Here is a 23,819-nt window from a genome sequence, read left to right as displayed (position 1 = left end):
AGGACATATTACTCGGCCTTGCACACATGCAGTAATACCGGAAAAATGTGGAAACAGGCTATTCCCAAAATACCACTCTGCTCTTAAAGGAGCCACAACATATTTCACCCGTTACACTGTGTAACAGACACTGTCTTTCGTTGAAGCCTGTGTAAAGTTTATTAGTGTAGACACCTGCGGCTTATTGGCAGGTGCGGCTTATTTATCTTCAAAATAAAAGTCTTTCTAAAGTGGGTGCAGCTTATATTTGGGTGCGCTTTATAGTTGGGAAATTACGGTAGTTTATGATGCTCACAATGAGCAGGCAGAAGGCAGTAAGAAGTCTGGGGTTAATGTGGATAAGACAGAGGGCGTCAGTGATGTAAACATGACTGATCACATGATCATCATCATCTTTTCTCTGCTTCTGTTCTATATGGTATAGAAATATATCAAATAATAAAATTGACAACTATTTAGTATTAATTAGGGCTGTTAAAAGGAACGCGTTAATAACACGTTAGGGCAAATTCATTTGAACTTCTCTAATTTTATTAACTCATGATTAATGCAGCTCGCATTTCCCTTTGAACATTATCAAAATGCAACACACATTTATTCACTTAGATATAAAAAAAGAATAAAGTTCACCGAAAAAAAAATCTTTTTTTAATTGCTAAACATGGCCTTTCCAGACAATTTCAGCATTGATCTTTTCTCAGCCGCGGACTGAGGAAAAGCAACCGGAACCGTATCATAATTCTTGAAGGAGCCACGTACCATATTTAACAATTAAAACAACCACAAATAAATAAATAAATAGATAAACATTAAACTCTAGATACTTTAATATCTTTTAATTATAAACGATTCATTTCCAGGGTGTAAAATAATTAAATAAATATAAAATAATTAATAACAAAGGGAGAGATTTTAAGTGAAATTTATATATTTATAATGTCTGTTAGAATTAAGTTCATTAAAAACTTGAAAAGTGTTAATTGAAGGTACAATAAAAACAGATAAAAATGTGCGATTAATTTGTGATTAATCACGAGTTAACGCATCACAATTATTTAATTAATCACGATTAAATATTTTAATCCCTTTAAAGCAATAGTATTAACATATTAATATCATGTGAGGTCCAGTTACAGTGTGACACTAAAACAGCTAGTAATAATCACTACTTTTTACTGAAGAACATGTCAGAGCTCAAACCTCTTGACTTTAACTTGAGGGAAAAAGTGCAGTCTTTTACAACATGAGTATCTGTACTTCTACTGAGTGCAGTGAATTATAGTACTGTGTGTACTTTTGCCATCTCTGTTGTCCATATAGTGTCTGGTATGTGGTGAACAGTGGTGAATTTATCACACATGCATTACATCACATTTCCCAGTTTGTTAGAAAGCCCGGATTAGAGTGGAGGTTCAGCCAGGATATGACACCCCTGGAGCTCATGGGTCCAATAATAGGAGCTTGGCAGTGCAAGGTTTTGATCCCCCAATCTTCTGATCAATAACCCTTGCTTGTTGAGCAAACTCTGGCCAATTTCCATAATGCATTGTGGGTTTTAGTACAAAACACTGAGTTTTAATGCGAAAATCAGAATTAAAATAGATTTATGTTGCTATAATCAGATTCTTCATAGAAAGTAATATAATTCAAGTGATACAAAAGGTGTCGCATGGACAAACTAGTGTGTGTGTGTGTGCGTGTGTGTGTGTGTGTGTGTGTGTGTGTGTGTGTGTGTGTGTATTAAATACAATATATTGGACGTACCCAGGTTCAGCACATTCATACATACAAGTATTTATAGACACAATATACTTTAAATCTTTTAACTATTCATGCATACAATATATACAATTGCCACTTCTGTTAGAGCGCATACCTGGCCTGAGCTATGTTAGAATAGTGAAGAAAAAACATTCTTACAAATGACTAAATACTTGTATATGTTATTTTCAGTGTAAACTTATAATAATAAAGTATGTCTCTCCTACTTTCAGCAGTTTAAAATGTCTTAAACTTTCCAATTAAAATAATAACAAAGTTGTTTATTTTATTTTCAGATTCATCATTATATTCAGATACATTATGCCAAAATAATTTTTTTTGCTGCTTATTAACAGTCATTTATTGAGAATAGTACTGTAAAATAACATTCCTTGTTTTTGCTGTCGCTAATCCAGTTCAGTTCTATTTAACAATCGAAATTTCCCCGAAGCAACTTTACAGAATTAAACAGATTTGGACTATACAGTTTTATAGTCATACAATAGTCTTAATAAGTTTATACCTACTGGGGCAAAACATCAGCAACTTTGGTGAAGGAAAACTCCCTGAGATGGTCTAAGGAAGAAACCTTAAGAGCAACCAGACTTAAAAGGAAACATCCTCAACACCAGATTTCTATTCATTATAGTTAATTACTGTTGAGGTTATCAATTGTTCACTGATGGAGACTTCGGTAAGCAATTGTAGCAGACTGTTTATATTTATTACTGTCTAAATCCACCTTCATGGTTGTTGAGTAAACCCTCCACGGTATATAATATGAATAGGGTGCACTATAACCAAAGTCAAATTTATAATACTTATCATAAATCATAACAGGACAAAATATTTACTTTAGATGACTGAACATCATAGTTAAGATTCCAGGTTTTAAGACAATTTAGCAAGTCTGCTAACAGCTCATCAGCCCACTTACCATTATGTTTGTTTAATAGACTAATTTACTTTTATTTGACCATAAAAGAAATCTTGTTCAATATTAGGAATAACATTTCAATATAGCATTCATATATTTAAATGGAATATCAATGAATAATTTCAGTGCAGGTTTTATATTAGGAGCCTTGAATTGATTTGGTGCATTACAGTGGTTTTTTTTTTTTTGGTAAGTGTTAGATAGAAAAAACCTTTCTTGGTAAGAACTTAAAAATTGTTTGTCGAATTTCCCTTGTTTTCAACCCGTAAATCAGAGGATTAAGAATCGGGGGAAAGACTACAACTGAAACACCAAAAGCCCTCCGTAAGTGTGGAGATATGGATTCAAACCTGTGAGAAATCAGCATTAGGAATGTGTTGATTTCAAAACACAGAAAAACAACTAAATGCGTCCCACAGGTTTGCATCGCCTTACTAATAGATTGTTTTTCTTTTGAAGAAAGACAGATGATTAGGATTTTGATATACGTTAACGATACAATCAGAATGGAAGAGCCTTGTACCAGAGCTATAGTAAACAAGCCGTAGTAGTTAACCGCTCTCATATCCTCACAGCTTAGCTTCATTAAAGACGGATTATTACAGTACACATCCACTATATTGGTCCTGCAGATCTCTTTGCTTAATGTGAGCACAAATAAAATCCCAATAATAGACAAACTTATGCACCAGACCATACAAATGAGTTTGACCAGGTATCTCTGGTCATCAAACTGTGGTATCTCAAAGGCATGCAAATGGCAATGTACCTGTCATAAGCCATAACAGTGAGAATTAAAAGAGATCCCATTCCATAGAGGTGAATTACGATGCCTTGTAAGACACAAGCAGGGTAGGAGATTTCTCTTCTCTGTGACAATATACTGCAAAGCAGCTGAGAGTAAAAACCTGTAGCTCCCATTAGGTCACATAAGGACAAATTAAACAGCAGTATGTACATCGGCTCGTGCAGATTCCTTTTTGCAGCAATAGTCACAAGTAGCGTAGAATGGAAGAGCAAAATTAGACAATATGTGATGATGGTAAAAATGAATATTAAAAAAGCAATGGATGGTGATATGTCCAATGACTCGAAGGTCAGAAAAGTCATAAAACGTGTTAAATTCGAATCAGTAAAATATGTGCCTCCATCCATTGTCACTTCAAGACCTGGGAAAAAAATAATACATATAACAAAATACAAGTCACCACATTTAACATGGGTAAAATAATTTGTTTCAGTACAACTATGTTCTCTTACCAGGAACAAACTAACAAACTCAAGGCAATTAATGCTGACTACTAATTCAGGGACAGTGCCAGAGCATCATGATACAAACTATGAGGTGATGATGCTTATTTCACTACTCCATTATCCACCCAGAGACCTAGAATATTTGTTAACTTTACCTCAGAGGTCAAATGTTTATTTCAAACCCCAGGTGTTAATGCTAGGTTACATACAGTTGAATTGTGGGTGTGTGAGCAATCCTTGGAGTTTTGCACCTAACAATGGATTATAGTATAAAAAAATGATTATGACGGGAATATAATGTGATTATTTAGAAATGCAATTAGAAAGCATGGAATGGAGAATTATTTAAATTCTATATTTTTGTTTGAATCTGATATGATTATCATTTGGCAGAAAAGTAATTGAATGATCTGGTATTCTTGATTTTCTTCTGGAATGATGTTTGTTCTGAAAATTTTTTATAAGTATTTTTAAACCTCACCTTTAACATTCTCTACTCGGTAGCTGCATTGCAAGCTTCCTGAAGTAATGCACTTCTAAGTAAACCACATGAAGCAGACATTAGACACTCTCTATAGAGTGTTATGGCACTTGTAGGGTCCAGGTATCCAGTCTGCCAATAGGCCTACACCACTCGGCTATATCCACCTGGTCTCTGATTGCACCAAGGTGCTCCATCTTTTATCAGTAACCAACAGGATGGGGTTATCAGATCCTGATCTAATCTTTATCTGATCAACTGGTCTGATCAAACCAATTATTTATCTTATTATCGTTGTAGAACCTGCACAGTACATGCAACACTGCATGGTCAGTCAGTAAGATGACCTTTGGCAGAAACTTTAGAAACTTGGCAGTGTTTTATTACGTCATCAATACTGAGCCATTTGGACATTTATATTTATAGTATTTGGCAGATGCACTTATCCAGAAGGACTGAAGTTATTTACACAAGTAAGAAGTTGAGGGTTAAGGGCTTTGCTCAAGGGCCAAGCAGCGGTAGATTTGTGGTGCTAGGTGTCATTAACATACGCTGAGTGTCCTGGGAATAATATCGATAACATATAGAAAAAAGGAGAGAAGTGATACCAGTGAGTATCAAGCACTTCTGGGTTTATTTAGCGGCTAACGTTTCTAGGATGTCGCCAATTTTTCACCACTATTTAAGAATGCCATTCTCACTTCTTCCCCACCAGACCTCATTGTTCTACTGGATTTGGATTCTGCCTGCACTCCCTTAATCTGTTTGTAGGTATTTGGACTTTTGAACTGTTGTTTTAGACTGTGTTTTTGCTCTGTGTTTTGGCTGTCTTAAAACTGTTATTATTTAACTGTTTGAACTGCTGTCTTTTCCCTGCTATACTCTTTAAAGAGAATGACTAATATTTCTCAGATTGCGTACTGCATTTTGGTCCCATCTACTATGTGCCCTGAAACCCAGCCCAACACAGTCAACACACTTTTACATATACATTTATGCCGTTTGAAAGATGTCCTTATCCAGAGTGATTTACAGTTATCCCATTTGTATGTTACAACTCAGCAGTTGAGAGTTAGAGGCACAGCACTGGCAGTTTGGTAGAGCTGTTAATCGAACTCCAGGCCTTATGATGGCTTCTAGGAAAGAAACTGTTACACAATCTGGTCAATTTGGTGTCTTTACAGATGTAGCATGTGCGTGAAAATATCCATGATGGAGCCTGAAATTGTCAGCTGTCGTCACTATCCACTGCAGGGTCTTGAGATCAGAGACAGTGCCAATTCCTAAATTAAGCAGTGATGCAGTTGCTTAGGAAGCTTTTGATAGTCTCTTTGAAGAACATGGTGAGGATGGGTGGTGGGAGCTGGGCCTTTGTTTAACAGGAATTAGAGACTTTTTTGTTTATGGGGCTGGTGGTGTGGGACCAGGTAGGGTTCTCTGACTGTTAAAGAAATGTAATGTCTTCCTTTCACCATTGACAATCACCTTGCAGATAAGACCGCCCATGGTTTTTGATCATTGGTGAAATCTGCTGAGAAATGGTGTTGTTGAATGTTCAGCGATAATTTAGCCCTTGCTGTTTTTAGGTCTGATATGTTTTTAGGTTCTGCTCTGCCTCCCTAGTGTGTATGATGTGTGTTGAGTCCGGTTTGTACAGATCAGTCACACAGTTGTGTGTGTGTGTGTGTGTGTGTGTGTGTGTGTGAGAGAGTTCAGTTCAGTTCTTTGTTGAGTAGCCTGATAGCTTGAGGAAAGAAACTATTGCACAGTGTGGTTGTGGCGGCCCGAATGTGAAAAGTGTGTGTGACGGTGTGTGGGGTCGTCCACAATGCTGTTTGCTTTGCGGATGCAGCGTGTGGTGTAAATGTCCATGATAGAGGGGAGAGAGACTCCGATGATCTTCTCAGCCATCCTCACTATCCTCTGTAGGGTCTTGCGATCCGAGACGGTGCAATTCCCAAACCAGGCAGTAATGCAGCTGCTCAGGATGCTCTCAATGGTCCCTCTGTAGAAGGTGGTCAGGATGGGGGGAGGGAGATGGGCTTTCCTCAGCCTTCTCAGAAAGTAAAGATGCTGCTGGGCTTTTTTGGTGATGGAGCTGGTGTTGAGTGACCAGGTGAGGTTATCCGCCAAGTGAACACCAAGGAATTTGGTGCTCTTGACGATCTCCACTGAGGAACCATCGATGATCAGTGGAGAATAGTCGCTCTGTGTTCTCCTGAAGTCAACAACCATCTCTTTAGTTTTGTCGACGTTCAGAGTCAGGTTGTTGGCTCCACACCTGTTTCCGATCCGGACTGAATGAGGTCTCCCAGACAGGAAGTCCAGGATCCAGTTACAGAGGGAGGAGTTCAGGCTTTGTAGGCTCAACTTCTCAATCAGTTGCTGAGGGACAATCGTATTAAATGCTGAGCTGAAGTCTATGAATAGCATCCTTACATATGAGTCCTTGTTGTCTAGGTGGTTGAGGGCCAGATGGAGGGTTGTGCAGATGACATCGTCCGTGGAGTGGTCTGGACGATATGCGATCTGCATGGGGTCCAGTGGCGGTGGAAGCTGGGTATTGATGTGTCTGATGACGAGCCTCTCGAAACACTTCCTCACAATGGGTGTGAGTGCAACGGGACGATAGTCATTGAGGCAGGAGACAGAAGACTTCTTCGGCACAGGAATGATGGTCGTTGTCTTGAGGCACGTAGGAACAGTGGCGCTGCTCAGGGAGATGAATATCTCGGTGAAGACATCCGCTAGCTGTTGTACACATTTCCTGAACACTCTGCCATGAATGTTGTCTGGTCCAGCAGACTTCCGTGGGTTAACTCTGCATAGAGTTTTCCTCACTTCAGCTGTGGTTAGGCAGAGCACCTGGTCAGGGGGAACTGACTTTATATTTATATTAAATTTGTAATCTTGCATACCAGTGTAGATTTATTCGTTACTAGAGACTCAAAGCACTTTTGTACTTCGCTCTGGATAAGGGTGTCTGCTAAATGTCACAAATGTAAATGTAAATGTGCACTCCTCCAAGTTGATAAAGTCACCATCAGATGCAGCCACTGTCAAGAGGCTTACTGCTTAGAACTACATTTCTGTACACAGCTAGCTTGTTTAGCTGTAAGGCATCCAGAAATGCAAATATAAACAAAAAGATGCAACAGTCTCTAAACTAAGGTCATGTAGTGTCAGATGTAGTCTTTATTGTCCAGTGAGAACCCCTTCAGCTGTCCACCAATTGCTTGCAAAACATCTACCTATGGTACACTATTTTTGGGTGCTTTTTTCACATTATATTAAAATGATTTATTTTATTTTATTATTTAGTGGCCAGGCTGGGGATTATGGCATGCAACCAGACATAGCAATGTCAGTACATTACTGATTGTTTAGGACCTGTCTTCCTGACAGTGTTCGGGGGTTCAGACACACTCCCAGTTTAAGTGCAGATTAAAAACGTATCTTTTAATCAAAGCCTATACATAACATACGTCTCACATCATAACCCTGTGCTCCAGAACATCTAATCCCATGCACATTATCAACTTGTGCTGTTAATATCATGAACAGCAGCTACACTAATTTCTCTCCACTGCTTCTCTTTCTCTCCCCATCCCGAGGCATCCTGAGGTTTGGCCAGCTCCAGTCACGTCCCACCTCATGAATATTATGAACCTTTAAAGACGTAGACGCCAAACTCGCAAACATCCCGAACTATCTAGAGACGTACCAGTGCCAATTGGATCCCACTACATGTGTGGAGTTTTAACATTGGACCTCCTGGAATGTTAAAGGCTCTGGCATGGAGAAGCTGGTGTTGGATCTGTGATGATCACAAATGTTGAGCTATTTTATGAGTTGCTCAGTAGTTTCTAGTTTTATAACCATAAAGACTGTATAAGACTGTAGAAAGAACATTACTTATAATCTTACACTTTAGTGCTCATGTTAGTTCTCTCTCTCCAGTGTTCTGTATTGTTGAAAGATTTATGATAAAACTCTTGTTCCCCTTCGGGAACTCGAGCTGCGTCGTAATGCTATGGGAACGCCTCTGCGTGACCGCGCTCTGAACCACGTGTGTAATTTGACCAATAGGCTTTGGGACGTGACGTCATCGGTGTGGCGACGTCATGTAAACAGGAAACTACAAATGGCTGCGAGATGGACAAGACGCTAGCTTCTGCTCGTTCAGGTAAGCGCTGTTTCGCTGTGTTTTTCTGATTGAGTGATGGCTGGCAGACAGAATTACCGTAAGTGTGTTCATCCGTGTCCGCGTTTTATTACCGGAAAGGATTCGCATGATCGGTGTGTTGTTTGCCTAGGAGTTGAGCATGCACAATCGGCTCTCGAGGGAGTCGATTGCTCGCATTGTAGCCACCTGGCTATGTGCACGCTTCGCTCCTGGAGAGCGTTCTTCAAAAAGAGCTCTCTCCCTCGCTGCTCCAGTCCCGCTCTTGCTGAGGCAAAGCGGCGCCGGCACTCGTGGGGCTCGCAGGCTGATATAGCAGCGACGTTGGAGTCGGATGAGTCCTCTTCAGCCTCGTCTGCTGAATCGAGCTCCTGCTCTCTCGGAGAAGCAGGCCCGATGGTTGCTTCTTCTCCCGGAGCGAGCAGCGCGGCATTACATGTCTCTCCCTCCGAGGAAGGAGAGCTGATGGATGCTAGCGAACCCGTGGATTCCTCACAGCCTGTGCTGTACGAGGAGCTCCTCGAGGTCGTGACACGAGCTGTAGCTAAGCTGTATCTACCTTGGCTGGTGGAGCAGCAGAAACAGCGTGCACCCAGTAAGCTGGATGAGTGTTTTCTGCGTCCTGTGTCACTTCCACTGTGGCGCCGGGGCCTGCCGTTTTTTCCCGATCTGCACACCGAGGTGTCCAGATCCTGGGAAACCCCATACTCAGCGCGTACTTTTTCTCATCACTCTACGCGAACGTAGTTGGGGCTAAGGCATGCGGCTATGGGGCGATGCCACGTGTGGAAGAGACGCTAGCCAGCTATCTCTCCCCTAGCGTAGCATCATCACTGAAGGCTCCGGTGTTCCCTACTAAGCCGCTACGTGCTACACCACCATGGGTGTGTTGCAGGCATGCCAGGCTGACCTGCTACATGATTTGGATAAAGTACTTAGCTCCGGGACCGCTGATATTAAGGAGTTGCTTCACGCTGCCGACTTAACCCTTCGGGCCATGAAGCACACAGCGCGGGCCGTTGGTCGGTCCATGGCGGCCCTGGTAGCCACAGAGAGGCATCTGTGGCTCACCTTGTCTGACCTCCCAGACAAGGATCGAGCTGTGCTTTTGAACGCACTGATGGCTCCGCCTGGACTGTTTGGCGACGCTGTGATGGCGGTCGTAAACAAATTCCAGGAGTCTAAAAAGCAGTCGGTTGCGTTTCAGTAGTACCTCCCTCGCCAATCTCGTGGGGCTGGTTGGCGGCAGCCCCAGTCCGGTCCTTCCGGGCACCGCGAAGCTCAGAAACAGAGGCCTAGGAAAGAGAAGAAAGAGCAGGATGACCTGAGGGTCACCCTTGCCTCCAACAAACGGGCTGTGGTGCATAGATCCTTAAGTCGGGGGGACAGTGTACACCTCATGCTACAGTGCCCGTCCCTCCCCTGCACCACCAGGAGGCCAGGCCGTTGGCTCTGCCACAGGATGTGCTTCAGAGCACGGCCTCCCTCCAGCAGGCATCTTCCTCCACTTCTGACCAAAGTCTTGGTACGGATGGGGGAGAACTGCCGCCTCTCAGGAGGTGTCAACGGCCGCAGTACGCTGCTCCGGCCGTTCGGGTCATGGAGGCCAGTCTGTCAGCCCTGCCACAAGGTGTGCTTTAGGGCGCAGCTTCCCTCCAGCGGTTCACTCCCCATCTTTTCACCCGAAGGTTCGTAGTGGATGGGGGGTTCCGCTGCCTCTCACGAGGTGTCATCAGCTGCATGGCTCCACCCCAGCTGCTCTGAGTTGTTCAGAGGACAGCCCCGAGAGACAGGTTCCCCTGAGGAACTTTCGGACAGCTTGGGAAGTCCTGCCAGAAGTCTCCTGGTGGGTCCTGCAGACTATAGAAGACCATTACATGATTCAGTTCGCGTCCTCTCCTCCTCGTTTCAACGGGATGTGTCCCACCCTGGTGGGACCCGAGCAGGCTCTGGTCCTGGAACAAGAATTGCGCACACTCCTGGGTAAAGGGGCCATCGAGGTGGTCCCCCCCTAGGTTTGAGAGTCAGGCTTCTATAGCCCGTACTTTGTCGTTCCGAAGAAGGATGGCAGGTTGCATCCCATTCTAGATCTTCACTCCTTGAACCATTCTCTCAGGAGGCTTAGGTTCAGGATGCTCACCCTCAAGGAGGTCGTGACTCAGCTCAGGTCCGGGGACTGGTTGGTCACAATAGATCTGAATAGATCTTCGGCCTAGAACTCGCGCCCCGCACCTTCATGAAATGCGTCGACGCAGCACTGACCCCGCTGCGACTCCAGGGCATCCGTATTTTAAATTACATCGATGATTGTTTGATTCTGGCTCATTCGGAGCGCCAGGGGATGTGGCATCGAGATGTCATCCTCGCCTGCATGAAGGTGCTTGGGTTTCGACTAAACGCCAGCAAAAGCGTGCTTTCTCCAAAGAACCACCTTTTTGAGCATGGTGTGGGACTCGACCAGGATGCAGGCACGGTTGTCGCCTGCTCGGGTCGAAGTCATCCTCACTGCTGTCAGGAGAGTGTGGGAAGGCCAGCAACTCACTGTGAAGCAGTTCCAGAGGCTGCTGGGTCTCATGGCAGCAGCGTCCAGCGTAATCCCACTCGGCCTCCTGCACATGAGGCCCCTCCAGTGGTGGCTCCGGGGCAGGGGGTTCTCCCTCAGGGGGAACCCGTATCGTACTATCAAGATCTCGCGGCATGCCCTTCGAGCCTTGGATGTTTGGAAAGACCGAACGTTTCTGTCATGAGGCCCCGATTTGGGGACTCCGTGTCGTCACGTGATGGACGTGAGTGGCCACTCCGCCCAGGGTCTGTGGGGCGACCCACGTCTCTCATGGCACATAAATTGCCTGGAGATGATGGCAGTGTTTTTGGGGTTAAAACACTTTCTCCCAGACCTGAGAGATCGCCATGTATCTGCATGGACAATGCTGGCGCAATGCTGGCGCAAGCGGTCCTCTTGTGGTCTCGGGACAGGCTCCTCTCTTTGAGGGTCATTTACATCCCAGGATGGTTGAATGTCAGAGCAGAAGCCCTGTCGAGGCAGGGGCCCGAGGCCTGGGGAATGGCGTCTCCACCCCGTTGTGGTGGAGCTCATATGGCGGAGGTTTTACAGAGCCCAGGTAGATCTTTTTGTGACCCAGGAGACCTCACACTGTCCCCTCTGGTTCCCTGTCTCTCAGGTCTGGATGCCATGGTACAGTCGTGGCCGAGGCTACGCCTGTACGCCTTTCCCCCGATCGCACTTCCCCTGGAGTTTTGGAGAGAGTTCACCGGGATGGAGTCCGTCTCCGCATGGTAGCACCTCGATGGCCGTGCAAACCATGGTTTGCGGATCTGGTGTCCCTACTCGACTGCCCTCTGTGAGAAAAACTTCCTCCCAGGAGGGATCTTCTCTCGCAGGTGGGCGGAACCCTGGTTAACCCCCTGCCCGGAGTTGTGGAGGCTGTGGCTGTGGCCCTGAGGGGGCACAGTTCATAGTAGCTGGTCTCTCAACCGAGGTAGTAGAGACCCTTCTCCACTCCAGAGCTCCATCCACGAGGAGGTTGTACGCGCATGATGGCGACTATTTACATCGTGGTGCGAGCACCATGGCCTGGAACCAGTTAACTGCCCGATCGGTTCGGTTCTGGAGTTCTTACAGTAACAGTTTGCCGCAGGGTTAACCCTTTCGACCCTGAAGGTTTACGCGTCCGCCATCACGGCATATATCACCCCGCCTGTAGGGCAGTCGCTAGGTAGGCACCCACTGGTGACACGTTTACTCCACGGCAACCGGAGGCTGAGGCCCGGGACACGACCCAGAGTGCCTGTCTGGGATCTGGCAGTTGTGCTGGCGGATCTATCAGAGCCCCCCTTAAAGCCATTGGCCGAAGTGGCCCTTAGGTTTCTGTCTATTAAGACCACCTTCCTCTTGGCGATTTCCTCACTGAAGAGGATTGGGGATCTGCAGGTTCTGTCCATGGCCCCGTCTTGCCTGAAGTTTGCCCCTGGCATGGCCAGAGTGTTTCTCTATCCTAAACCTGGGTACGTACCTAAGGTGCCTTCAGCTCCCTCATGACCATGTCGTGTTACAGGCATTCTGCACTCCTCCATTCACAGCCCAGGAACAGGAGTGACAGAACCGACTGTGTCCAGTGCCACCAGGACGAGTCCATGGAGGAAGTCGGAGCAGCTGCTTCCTAACAGGAAAGGTTTCCTGGCCAATAAGCAGACTTTGAGCAGATGAGTAGTGAATGCAATTGTGTTGGCTCACGAGTCCTCTGGCCTCCCGGCACTGCTCAGGGTCCAAACTCACTCCACCCAGAGTGTGGCGGCCTCTACGGCCTGGTCCGCTGGAGTGTCACTTCAAGACATCTGTGATGCTGCGGTTAGTCCACCCTGCTGACCTTTGTCAAACCTTGACCTTGACCTCAGAGCCACCCTGGGCTCCTCTGTCCTACGTGCAGGTGCCAAGGCCCTCACTCTCTAGGCAGGGTCTGGTTAGTGTGGCATGATTGGACACTCGTTCCCATAGCGCTACGACGCAGCTCAAGTTCCCGAAGGGGAACGCCTCTAGGTTACGACCGTAACTCTAGTTCCCCGAGGGAACGAGACGCTGCGTCGCCGTGCCACACTCCCTTTGTCCCTGCGGCGCTTACCTTCTCTCGCAGGAGCCAGCGTCTTGTCCATCTCGCAGCCATTTGTAGCTTCCTGTTTACGTGACGTCGCCCGCCGATGACGTCACATCCCAACGCCTATTGGTCAGATTACACACGTGATTCAGAGTGTGGTGACGCAGGGGTGTTCCCATAGCGTTGCGACGCAGCGTCTTGTTCCCTCAGGGAACTAGAACCTTTTGAGCCTGGTTCCTCTCAAGGTTTCTTCCTCATAACATCTAAAAGAGTTTTTCCTTGCCAAAGTCATCACGGCTGCTCATCAGGGATAAATGCACACCATTCACCTTAACTGTTGATTTCTGTAAAGCTGCTTTGAGACAATGTCTGTTGTGAAAAGCGCTATAGAAATAAACTTGACTTGACCTCAAGGGCCAGTGATATTTATAATGATGTGTAATGAAATGCAGAACGACACAAAAAGATCTTGAAAATATTATTGGTTTAATCGTACATTTAATCGTAATGTTTACATCCTGAACAAGAGCAGACAGTTATGGTGCAGAAGATGGAGACCACTACATAAGTATTTACATAATCTGTATACTAAGGACTTAAGGTCATGTGTAGATTTTTATGTAAGGCAAGACATTGCAAGTGATTAGGTTTGTAAATGTAATAAAGTAGATCATTTATAAATCTTAATATATAAATTTTGCTAGCTGATTTCTAATGTTTTATACACAGGATTGTCTTGATATTCTTGATATATGTGTTTCTGTTTTCGAATTTAGGCTTCTAAAATCACAATACAAATTTATATTATGAATGAATTAAAATGAAGCAATAATTGCATGCAAGATAATAATAAATATTTGTTTTTATAGCAAAAAAAGATAGTGTAGATAGATAGAGAAGGTTCAATTTCTTGAATGAAGTTGATTCAACGTTAAAATTTTTCTTTTCTGTTCCATTTTGTATATTTTATCACTACACGTTAAGGGAAGATGTGATTGATAGAATTTGAGAATGTGATTAAATTCATCAGTCATTGTTGAAATTCACCAAGTAGTTAAAATCTGGTCTCTCTTAATAAGGTAATAAAATTCAATCTAATCTAACATAATGTATTTTCATGACTTTACATAAACTAAATTACAATGTACAAAAGCATAGACTGGAGGAAAAAGGTATGTTTTACTCTGAATAAAAGGTGTTTCTAAAGTGACTAAATCGAATGTACAATTAAATTAGTTTTGAGAATACAGTAAAATTATCAATTAACATCACTGGGACAATATTTCACAATATCAACAGAACACAAACAATGTAAAATGGTTGAATATCTACTGCATTTTATACAGGCATATGGTTTATGAGCCACATTTTTGCATGTTTTCAGCTCATGAGATCTTTATATTGAAACAGCCAACATATATTTCAATTACATACATGGGCAACCTTATGGGCATATATTTTGTGATATTTACAAGATAAAGAAAAAATTATTGAAAGAAATGAAGTTGACAAAGACCGACCCGTCAGTCAAATAATGGGCAGTTCATCACATCGGTTAATAGCCATGCTGGGTTAATACTGATGATTATAATAGCAGTATAGAGAGATTATTTGAGCAGTTTAAAATTCCTGGTTTAAATATTAATTCTTATACTTGTAGATCTCGGATACATTTGCTACTGAAAGATGCTAATTTGGGATTTATTATATATATATATATATATATATATATATATATATATATATATATATATATATATATATATATATATATTTTATATAAACCTTTGTACTGGCTTTTTTTTTACTGAGTTACTGAAGTAAATTAAAGTTAGAAAATAATTAATCATATATTCCAATCATCGTTTCAGGTAATGACAACATAAACTGAGAAAACAATTGGTTTATGCTTTAGTTCAGTTTTCTGCTCCCAATGAAATCTTTCTTTGAAAAAACTTAAAAATTGTTTGTCGAATTTCCCTTGTTTTCAACCCGTAAATCAGAGGGTTAAGAATTGGAGAAAAGATGACAACTGAAACACCGCAGGCCCTCCGTAAGTGTGGAGATACGGATTCAAACCTGTGAGAAATCAGTAGTAAGAATGAGTTAATTTCAAAACTCAGAAAAACAACTAAATGCGTCCCACAGGTTTGTATCGCCTTACTTGTAGTGTTTCCCTGTTTTGTAGAAAGGCAGGTTATTAGGATTTTGATATACGTTAATGATACAATCAGAATAGAAGAGCCTTGTACCAGAGCTATAGTAAACAAGCCGTAGTAGTTAACAACTCTCATATCCTCACAGCTTAGCTTCATTAAAGACGGATTATTACAGTACACATCCACTATATTGGTCCTGCAGATCTCTTTGCTTAATGTGAGCACAAATAAAATCCCAATAATAGAAAAACTGAGGGACCAGACCATACAAATGAGTTTGACCAAGGTATCCCTGGTCATCAGACTGTGGTATCGCAAAGGCATGCAAATCGCAATGTACCTGTCATAAGCCATAACAGTGAGAAATAAAAGAGATCCGGTTCCATAGAGGTGGAGAAGAATGCCTTGTAAGGAGCAAGCAGGGTAGGAGATTTCTCTTCTCTGTGACAATATACTGCAAAGCAGCTGTGGGTAAAAACCTGTAGCTCCCATTAGGTCACATAAGGACAAATTAAACAGCAGTATGTACATCGGCTCGTGCAGATTCCTTTTTGCAGCAATAGTCACAAGTAGCGTAGAATGGAAGAGCAAAATTAGACAATATGTGATGATGGTAAAAATGAATATTAAAAAAGCAATGGATGGTGATATGTCCAATGACTCCAAGGTCAGAACAGTCATAAAACGTGTTAAATTTGAATCAGTAAAATATGTGCCTCCATCCATTGTCACTTCAACACCTGGGAAAAAAATAATACATATAACAAAATACAAGTCACCACATTTAACATGGGCAAAATAATTTGTTTTAGTACAACTATGTTCTCTTACCAGGAACAAACTAACAAACTCGAATAAATTAATGCTGACTACTAATTGAGGGACAGTGCCAGAGCATCATGATACAAACTATGAGGTGATGATGCTTATTTCACTACTCCATTATCCACCCAGAGACCTAGAATATTTGTTAACTTTACCTCAGAGGTCAAATGTTTATTTCAAACCCCAGGTGTTAATGCTAGGTTACATACAGTTGGCTTGTGGGTGTGTGAGCAATCCTTGGAGCTTTGCACCTAACAATGGATTATAGTATAAAAAAATGATTATGACTGGAATATAATGTGATTATTTAAAAATGCAATTAGAAAGCATAGAATGGAGAATTATTTTAATTCTATTTTTTTTTTTATCTAATTAGATCATCATTTGGCAGAAATCTAATTGAATGATGTGGCATTCTTGATTTTCTTCTGGAATGATGTTTGTTCTGGAAAAATTGTTATAGGTAGTATTTTTAATTTCACCTTTAACATTCTCCACTCGGTAGTTGCATTGCAAGCTTCCTGAAGTAGTGCACTTCTAAGTAACCCCCATGAAGGAGACATTAGACACTCTCTATAGAGTGTTATGGCACTTGTGGGGTCCAGGTATCCAGTCTGCCAATAGGCCTACACCACTCGGCGATATCTACCTGGTCTCTGATTGCACCAAGGTGCTCCATCTTTTATCAGTGACCAACAGGATAGGGTTATCAGAACGTGAACAGTACATGCAACACTGCATGGTCAATCAGTAAGATGACCTTTGGCAGAAACTTCTAAGATTGCATACTGCATTTGGGTCCCATCTATACGCCCTGACAATCAGCCCATATGACAAAAGTGACAAGTCAACACACTTTTACATTTACATTTATGCTGTTTGAAATATGTCCTTATCCAGAGTGATTAACAATTATCCCATTTGTATGTTACAACTTAGAGGCACTGCAGTGGCAGTTTGGTAGAGCTGTTAATCAAGCTCCTGGCCTTATTCCTCCAAAACAAAGTGCTACATATAACAACATACATTAACACCAGATGACAATAAACTAACTAGAACACACAAATCTATACACAGGACTACATGAGTCTGATGGCTTCTAGGAAAGAAACTGTTACACAATCTGGTGTCTTTACAGATGTACATGAAAATATCCATGATGAAGCCTGAAATTCTCAGCTGTCCTCACTATCCACTGCAGGGTCTTGAGATCAGAGACAGTGCCAATTTCTAAATTAAGCAGTGATGCAGTTGCTCAGGAAGCTCTTGATAGTCAAGTCAAGTCAAGTCAAGTTTATTTGTATAGTGCTTTTCACAACAGACATAGTCTCAAAGCAGCTTCACTGAAATCAACAGTTAAGGTGAATGGTGTGCATTTATCCCTGATTAACAAGCCTTTGGCAAGGAAAAACTCCCTTAGATGTTATGAGGAAGAAACCTTGAGAGGAACCAGACTCAAAAGGGGAACCCATCCTCATTTGGGTGACATCAAGAGTTTGATCATAAATCTTCTTTAAGTCTCTTTGAAGAACATGGTGAAGATGGGTGGTGGGAGCTGGGCCTTTGTTTTACAGGAATTAGAGAATTTTTTGTTTATGGAGCTGGTGGTGTGGGACCAGGTAGGGTTCTCTGACTGTTGAACAAATGTAATGTCTTCCTTTCACCATTGACAATCACCTTGCAGATAAGACCCCCAAGGGTTTTTTATCATTTGTGAAATCTGCTAAAAAATGGTGTTGTTGAATGTTTAGCTGAAGCCTATGAACAGCTTTTGAACATAGGTGTTCTATTTATCCAGGAGGGTAAGGGCCAGATAAAGTGTGGTGGGCATCATTGGTGTGTTTCATGTTGGATGTGAATACAATAGGACAAAGGTGATGGCCTTGAAACACATTGGAATAGTGTTACAGCACAGGAAGATGTTAGATCTGCCAGATGGTTTGCACATATTCTCTAAGCACTCTGCTAAAAAATGTTGTCAGTTCCAAATATATGTTGGTTGACTCTGCTTCCCTTACATCATCAGTAGTCAAATCAACTAGTTGTTGGGAGAAGAGTTGGTCTTCTTTGATGCCACATTGTTTCCTCTTTAAACCAAGCATAGAAACTGTTTAGTGCACCCTGAAGGACACTGTTACTGGGATAAGCAGGTGATGTTCTGTAAATGGTGATGGCTTGGATGCCCTGCCACATGCACCATGTTTTGCCACCATCCTTGAAGTGTCTGTGCATGCTATGCCTCTCTGATGGCCTGGGATAATTTGGCCCTTGCTGTTTTTAGGTCTGCTATGTTGCCTGAACTAAAGGTGGAGTCTTTGATCGTCAATGCACTTGCTGAAGTAGCTGGTCACTGATGACGTGCACCCCTCCAAGGTGGTGAAGTTACCATCAAATGCTGCCTTGTCAAGAGGCTTACTGCTTAGAGCTACATTTCTACACATAGCTAGCTTGTTTAGCTAAAAGGCATCCAGAAATGCAAAGATAAACAAAAGATGCACCAGTCTCTAAACTAAGGTCATGTAGTGTGCTGGAGTCAGATGTAGACTTTATTGTCCAGGGAGAACCTCTTTAGCTGTCCACCAATTGCTTGCAAAACATCTACCTCTGGTACACTATTTCTGGGTGCTTTTTTTTTCAAATGATATTAAAATTATAATTTATTTTATTATTTAGTGGCCAGGCTAGAGATTATGGCATGCAACCAGGCATAGCATTGTCAGTACATTACTGATTGTTTAGGACCAATCTGAAGGGCCAGTGATATTTATAATGATTTGTAATGAAATGCAGAACGACACAAAGAGATCAACATATAATTGGTTTAATATTACATTTAATCTTAATTTTTACATACTGAACAACAGCAGACAGTTATGTTGCAGAAGATGGAGACCACTACATAAGTATTTAAACACTCTGTATACAAAGGACTTAAGGTCATGTGTAGATCTTTATGTAAGGCAAGACATTGCAAGTGATTAGGTTTTTAAATGTAATAAAGTAGATAATTTATGAATCTTAATGCATAAATCTTTGCTAGCTGATTTCTAATATTTTATACACAAGATTGTCTTTATATATGTTTTTCTGCTTTGGAATTCAGGCTTCTAAATTTACAATACAATACAAATTTATATTATGAATGAATTAAAATGAAGCAAAAATTGCATGCAAGATAATAATAAATATTTTTTTTTATAGCAAAAAAAGATAGTGTAGATAGATAGAGAAGGTTCAATTTCATGAATGAAGGTGATTCAATGTTAAAATCTTTCTTTTCTGTTCCATTTTGTATATTTTATCACTACACGTTAAAGGAAGATGTGATTGATAGAATTTGAGAATGTGATTAAATTCATCAGTCATTGATGAAATTCACCAAATAGTTTAAATCTGGTTAATATCTTTCTTAATAAGGTAATATACTTCAATCTTATCTAACATAATGTATTTTCATGACTTCACATGAACTAAATTACAATGTACAAAAGCATAGACTGGAGGAAAAAGGTATGTTTTTACTCTGAATAAAAGGTGTTTCTAAAGTGACTAAATCGAATGTACAATTAAATTAGTTTTCAGAATTCAGTAAAATTATCAATACACATCACTGGGACAATATTTCACAATATCAACAGAACACAAACAATGTAAAATGGTTGAATATCTACTGCATTTTGTACAGGCATACGGTTTATGGGATTACTTTTAAAAGCCACATTTTGGCATGTTTTCAGCTTGTAAGAGATTTATATTAAAACAGCCAACATATATTTTAATTAAATACATGGGCAACCTTATGGGCATATATTTTGTGACATTTACAAGATGAGGAAAAAATTATGGATTAAAGTTGCCAATGACCGACCCGTCAATCAAATAATGAGCAGTTCATCACATCGGTGCGCTGCAATGTTAATAGCCATGCTGTGATAATACTGATGATTATAATAGCAGTATAGAGAGATTAATTGAGCAGTTTATAATTCCTGGTTTAAATATTAATTATTATACTTGTAGATCTCAGATGCATTTGCTACTGAAAGATACTACGTTTTATGAAAATGCACATTTGGGATTTAATATAAACCTTTGTACTGGCTTTTTTTTACTGAGTTACTGAAGTAGATTGAAGTTAGAAAATAAATAATCATATATTCCAATCAGTGCATTGTTTCAGGTAATGACAACATAAACTGAGAAAACAAAAGGTTTATGCTTTAGTTCAGTTTTCTGCCCCCAATTAAATCTTTCTTTTTAAAAACTTAAAAATTGTTTGTCTAATTTCCTTTGTTTTCATCCCGTAAATCAGAGGATTTAGAATTGGAGAAAAGATGACAACTGAAACACCGCAGGCCCTCCGTAAGTGTGGAGATATGGATTCAAACCTGTGAGAAATCAGCATTAGGAATGTGTTGATTTCAAAACTCAGAAAAACAACTAAATGCGTCCCACAGGTTTGTATCGCCTTACTTGTAGTGTTTCCCTGTTTTGTAGAAAGGCAGGTTATTAGGATTTTGATATACGTTAACGATACGATCAGTATGGAAGAGCCTTGTACCAGAGCTATAGTAAACAAGCCGTAGTAGTTAACCGCTCTCATATCCTCACAGCTTAGCTTCATTAAAGACGGATTATTACAGTACACATCCACTATATTGGTCCTGCAGATCTCTTTGCCTAATGTGAGCACAAATAAAATCCCAATAATAGAAAAACTGATGGACCAGACCATACAAATGAGTTTCACCAAGGTACCCCTGGTCATCAGACTGTGGTATCTCAAAGGCATGCAAATGGCAATGTACCTGTCATAAGCCATAACAGTGAGAAATAAAAGAGATCCACTGCCACAGATGTGAAGAAGAATGCCTTGCAAAGCACAAGCAGAGTAGGATATTTCTCTACTCTGAGACAATATACTACAAACCAACTGAGGGTAGAAAGCTGTAGCTGCAATAATGTCAAATATGGACAAATTAAAGAGCAGTATGTACATCGGCTCATGCAGATTCTTTTTTGCAGCAATAGTCACAAGTAAAACAGAGTGAAGAAACAAAGTAAAACAGTATGTGATGATGGCAAAAATGAATACGAAAAAAGCACCGGATGGTGGCATGTCCAATGACTCCAAGGTCAGAATAGTCATAAAACGTGTGGAATTTGAACTTGTAAAAAACATGCTTCTCTCCATTGGAAGTGAAAGATAAAAAAAAAGCAAAATTTGAGTCAGAAATTTATCACAGGTGTTTTTCTTCTCTTCAGTGATGATTTACTCCTGGACTTATAACTCATAAGACTAAGTATATTGACTAATTCTGTGAAAGTGCCTCAGCGTTATAAAGCCTACAAGATAAACACAACTAAGGCGTGATTTGTTATCATCACTCAGGCCACCCTGAGACCTAAAATATTTGAATCTCTGTTGCGTTTATCCCTCAGGTCAATTGTTTTTCAAAGCTCAGTTGTTAACACTAGGATACATGGGACTGTGAGTTTGTGAGGAATTGTCTGAGCTTTGCAGCTAACAGTAGCCTATGAGGAAAGAAAGCAATGAAAATGTATAATGTGGATAATATGCATGTCTATATTAAGATTATGGAAAATATTATGTAGTTGCATACTGTTGCAGTAACTATATGGGCAATTATGTAACCACTGCTTCTGTGTACATTGGTGCTGGAATGCTGCAAGGGTAATTGTTTGTTTTACAAAATTTGACCTTATAACATTGCCACATAATTACTTTATATGTGTTGGTTGATTAACACAAATATAGCCATATATGAAACATAGTTATTTTCCCCATCACATGTGATGGAAAGATTTCTGCACTACGTGTGCGATCACACCCAGCATGTTTGTGGACTTTTCCAAGTATGGACTTAAGTTGAACTAAAACCTTTTAAATATGTTTATCTTTTATTAGATGGGTATTTTACCAACAGTTAAGTATTATAGTTTACACACACTGTCATTGATTACACTGGGCATTGAGTTTCCAATGATTGGGTTGTTGGGTATTGGTTTTAAATTTTGTATTTGTCTCATTTTGTATAATATATATTATTATTTAAAATGTATTTATCATGCCTCCCAATGCTAGATCAGTTTATTATTAGGTTCTGCACCGTACAGACATATAAACATCAATTTTTAAGAGACACTGTATTTAAACATGTATACAGTTTTTAAATGGATACTGGATAAAAAACAAACATAACTCTTAATGTAAAATAGTACTGAACTTTATTTAAAAAAATGTAAACACAGTACTGAATAATGAAAATGTGCTAAAGGAAAAAATATAAATATAGTTATTAATAAGTATAATTGGATAATTAATAAATAATAAAGTAACAAATATAATATAGTGCTCTCTCTGTAAAAACAAACAGCACATGGTGTCAGTGATTCGCCTCTAGAGGTTGCTCTTATAATGACAGCAAATCAGTATCCGGAAAAACTATTGGTATGTTTTTTTTTTGCTGATAGCCGATAGTTCCAGAAACCGGTGCTTCAACCTTTATTAATAACTATGGAAAATGTTCGTTTAAAAGCACTCCTTTATTATCATATAGAGATATGACATGAGGAAAAAATGTTCTTTCGGCTTCTCCCATTAGGGGTCGCCACAGCGGATCATCCGCATGTTTGATTTAGCACACGTTTTTACGCTGGATGCCATTCCTAACGCAACCCTCTCCATTTATCCGGGCTTGGGACTGGCAAGAGTGGCTGGGGTTGGTTCCCTGACCGGGGATCGAACCCAGGCCGCAGCGGTGAGAGTGTGTGGGGGAGGGGCTGTAGTTTTGAGACCCCTGATGTAGTGGATTTCAAGGCTGGCCTGGTTGTAACTGGACATGATCCTAATGCATAAATCTTTGCTAGCTGATTTCTAATATTTTACACACAAGATTGTCTTGATATATGTTTTTCTGCTTTGTAATTCAGGCTTCTAAATTTACAATACAATACAAATTTATATTATGAATGAATTAAAATGAAGCAAAAATTGCATGCAAGATAATAATAAATATTTGTTTTTATAGCAAAAAAAGATAGTGTAGATAGATAGAGAAGGTTAAATTTCTTGAATGAAGTTGATTCAATGTTAAAATCTTTCTTTTCTGTTCTATTTTGTATATTTTATCACTACACGTTAAAGGAAGATGTGATTGATAGAATTTGAGAATGTGATTAAATTCATCAGTCATTGATGAAATTCACCAAATAGTTTAAATCTGGTTAATATCTTTCTTAATAAGGTAATATACTTCAATCTTATCTAACATAATGTATTTTCATGACTTCACATGAACTAAATTACAATGTACAAAAGCATAGACTGGAGGAAAAAGGTATGTTTTTACTCTGAATAAAAGGTGTTTCTAAAGTGACTAAATCGAATGTACAATTAAATTAGTTTTCAGAATTCAGTAAAATTATCAATACACATCACTGGGACAATATTTCACAATATCAACAGAACACAAACAATGTAAAATGGTTGAATATCTACTGCATTTTGTACAGGCATACGGTTTATGGGATTACTTTTAAAAGCCACATTTTGGCATGTTTTCAGCTTGTAAGAGATTTATAT

At 40.5% G+C, this 23,819-nt stretch overlaps 2 protein-coding genes and 1 pseudogene across 2 annotated transcripts; all 3 read right to left on the bottom strand.

The window, feature by feature from the left end:
- Window positions 1-2,894: 2,894 nt before the first annotated feature.
- On the bottom strand, window positions 2,895-3,808 carry LOC124394328 (annotated as a pseudogene).
- Window positions 3,809-15,145: 11,337 nt separating this feature from the next.
- Window positions 15,146-16,114, bottom strand: LOC124394327 (olfactory receptor 52B2-like). The gene has a single exon (XM_046862467.1). The coding sequence runs from the start codon at window positions 16,112-16,114 to the stop codon at window positions 15,146-15,148; it is 969 nt and encodes a 322-aa protein (XP_046718423.1).
- A 4,342-nt stretch (window positions 16,115-20,456) lies between these two features.
- LOC124394326 (olfactory receptor 52B2-like) lies at window positions 20,457-21,362 on the bottom strand. Its single transcript, XM_046862466.1, has one exon. The coding sequence runs from the start codon at window positions 21,360-21,362 to the stop codon at window positions 20,457-20,459; it is 906 nt and encodes a 301-aa protein (XP_046718422.1).
- Window positions 21,363-23,819: the final 2,457 nt, after the last annotated feature.

The sequence above is a fragment of the Silurus meridionalis genome, chromosome 12, assembly GCF_014805685.1.
Source record: "Silurus meridionalis isolate SWU-2019-XX chromosome 12, ASM1480568v1, whole genome shotgun sequence".
Lineage (NCBI taxonomy): Eukaryota > Metazoa > Chordata > Actinopteri > Siluriformes > Siluridae > Silurus > Silurus meridionalis.
This window is presented reverse-complemented; position numbering and strand designations above follow the sequence as displayed.

Coding starts and splice junctions, on each gene's coding strand:
- LOC124394326 (XM_046862466.1), bottom strand. CDS start 21,362: ATGACTATTCTGACCTTGGAGTCATTGGACATGCCACCATCCGGTGCT.
- LOC124394327 (XM_046862467.1), bottom strand. CDS start 16,114: ATGGATGGAGGCACATATTTTACTGATTCAAATTTAACACGTTTTATG.